At 47.7% G+C, this 2,789-nt stretch overlaps 1 protein-coding gene across 6 annotated transcripts in view; it reads left to right on the top strand.

Moving 5' to 3' along the window:
* TTLL1 (tubulin tyrosine ligase like 1) overlaps positions 1 to 2,789 on the top strand; it is a 41,750-nt gene that overhangs the window by 21,295 nt on the left and 17,666 nt on the right. For all 6 annotated transcript variants that reach the window (XM_017518890.2, XM_037735035.1, XM_017518894.2 and 3 more), the window contains 2 exons: positions 236 to 370; positions 638 to 746. In XM_017518890.2, the coding sequence (XP_017374379.1) occupies positions 236 to 370; positions 638 to 746 (244 nt within the window). The remainder of the gene's footprint in view (positions 1 to 235; positions 371 to 637; positions 747 to 2,789) is intronic.

Here is a 2,789-nt window from a genome sequence, read left to right as displayed (position 1 = left end):
GAGACAGGGTTTCACCACGTTGGCCAGGCTTATCTTAAACTCCAGACCTCAAGTGGTCCTCCCACCTCGGCCTCCCAAAGTGCTGTGATTACAGGCGTGAACCACCACGCCCGGTCAAAAATGTTTAATTTTAAAATTTGAATGGAGTCCACTTTATCAGTTATTTTATTCATGGATTGTGTCTTCAGTATTGCACCTTTTACCATCTAACTCTTACTTTCTCTGACATGTTTAGGTTTGTGTCTCAATCTAATAAAGAAGCCTACGTGATCTCTCTCTATATTAACAACCCTTTACTTATTGGCGGGAGGAAGTTCGACTTGCGCTTGTACGTTCTGGTGTCTACATACCGTCCGCTGCGCTGTTACATGTAAGCATCCCTAAGGTTTGGGTTCCCTCTTGATTGTGTTTTCACCTTAAACCTCTTCCTCCTTCGCACCGTTGTGAGGTCTGATAAAACAGTGCATGTGCAGTGCCTGGCACAGGGCAGGGATTGAGGGACGTAAGAGCAGTCAGCCGTGACGCTGATGTGAGTTGTGTAAATCACACACACAAGAGCAGCTCTTTTTAGAGAATGACGTGGTATCTGTTCTTTGTGTTTCTCCCTGGAGTTTGATTAATCTACATTCCCACCTAGGTATAAACTTGGGTTTTGCCGGTTTTGCACGGTGAAATACACCCCGAGTACCAGTGAGCTGGACAACATGTTCGTTCATCTCACCAACGTTGCCATCCAGAAACATGGGGTGAGTGTGTCCTTCCATTTGTGCTTATAGAAATGGACTGATTTTTCAGGCTGGGCATGGTGGCTCACCCCTATAATCCCAGCACTTTGGGAGACTGAGGCAGTGGATCACCTGAGGTCAGGAGCTCAAGACCAGCCTGGCCAACGTGGCAAAACCCTGTCTCTATTAAAAATATAAAAAGTAGGTTGGGCATGGTGCCCCATGCCTGTAATCCCGGCACTATGGGAAGCCAAGCTGGGTGGATCACCTGAGGTCAGGAGTTCAAGGCCAGCCTGACCAACACGGTGACATCCCATCTCTACTTAAAAAAATACAGAAATTACCATGGTGACACTCACCTGTAATCCTAGCTACTTGGGAGGCTGAGGCAGGAGAATCGCTTGAACCTGGGAGGCAGAGGTTGCAGTGAGCCAAGATCGAGCCATTGCACTCCAGCCTGGGCAACAGAGGGAGACTTCGTCTCAAAAAAAAAAAAAAAGAAAAGAAAAAAGGGTCAACTTTGTGGGGTTTTTTCTTCTATTTTTTCAAGAACAGTGTGGGTAAGGAGTGATACTCAAGATATGTCCTGGCTTAAGGCTGGGCACTGATGGGACTGGGAGGCTCTGGGCATAGGTGGGCTGGCCTGGGGCACATCAGCTGAATGCCAGGGGCGGGTGGGGGCACCTGGAGAAAGAAGACAGCAGGCTCAAGCCCTGCCTTTCTAGTTCTGCGGCCTTGGGCAAGTCAATCTAACTCTCAGAGCCTCAGTTTCTCCATTTATAAAAGGAGCTCATAGAGGTCAGGAGCGGTGGCTCACGCCTGTAATCCCAGCACTTTGGGAGGCCAAGGCAGGTGGATCACGAGGTCAAGAGATCAAGACCATCCTGGCCAACATGGAGAAACCCCGTCTCTACTAAAAAATAAAATACAAAAATTAGCCGGGAGTGGTGATGCACACCTGTGGTCCCAGCTACTCGGCAGGCTGAGGCAGGAGAATCACATGAACCCAGGAGGCACAGGTTTCCGTGAGCCGAGATCGTGCCACTGCACTCCAGCCTGGGCAACAAGAGTGAAACTCTATCTCAAAAAAACAATAATAAATAAATAAATAAATAAAAGGAGATCATAGTTTTACCTTGCAGGACTGTTGGGAGAATGTCATGAGACGACAGTCCCTGATTTACCCGGCTTAGCTTACAGTTGTCGCGTTTTCAGTGGTGTGAAATCGACATGCATTCAGTAGGAACCGTACCCATGCAACCATTTGTTTTTTTGCTTTGAGTGCAGTAGTCAATAAATTATGTGAGCTGTTTCACACTTTATTATATAATAGGCTTTGTGTTTGTTCTCAGCATATTTTAGATAGGCAAGGCTAAGCTGTGATATTCAGTAGGTTACGTGTATTCAATGCACTTTTTTTTTTTTTTTTTAGACGGAGTCTTGCTCTGTTGCCCCAGTTGGAGTGCAGTAGCACGATCTTGGCTCACCACAACCTCTGCCTAACCTGGGTTCAGCAATTTTGCTGACTCAGCCTCCTGAGAAGCTGAGACTACAGGCACCCGCCACCACACCCAAGCTAATTTTTGTATTTTTAGTAGAGACATGGTTTCACCATGTTGGCCAGGCTGGTCTCGAACTCCTGACCTCAAGTGATCTGCCCACCTCAACCTCCCAAAGTGGTGGAATTACAGGCATGAGCCACTGTGCCTGGCCTTAAGTGCACTTTCAGCTTACAATCTTTGCAACTTGCTATGGCTTTATCTGGACATAACCCTACTGAGGGGCATCTGTACACTTTGAGCACCTGTGTGAGTTGATCCCATTCCGAGTGCCCAGGATAGAGTGATAGGCAAAGCCTACCTTAGTACCTACTCTCATGGTTCCCAGAGCTTCCAGGGGAGGCATTCATCAAATAATCACCCTTGCCGGGCGCGGTGGCTCAAGCCTGTAATCCCAGCATTTTGGGAGGCCGAGGCGGGTGGATCACGAGGTCAAGAGATCGAGACCATCCTGGTCAACATGGTGAAACCCCGTCTCTATTAAAAATACAAAAAATTAGCTGGG

Source organism: Cebus imitator, unplaced genomic scaffold (assembly GCF_001604975.1).
Source record: "Cebus imitator isolate Cc_AM_T3 unplaced genomic scaffold, Cebus_imitator-1.0 Scaffold711, whole genome shotgun sequence".
NCBI classification, from domain to species: Eukaryota; Metazoa; Chordata; class Mammalia; order Primates; family Cebidae; genus Cebus; species Cebus imitator.
Note: the sequence above shows the minus strand (reverse complement) of the source record. Positions and strands in the feature narration are given on the sequence as shown.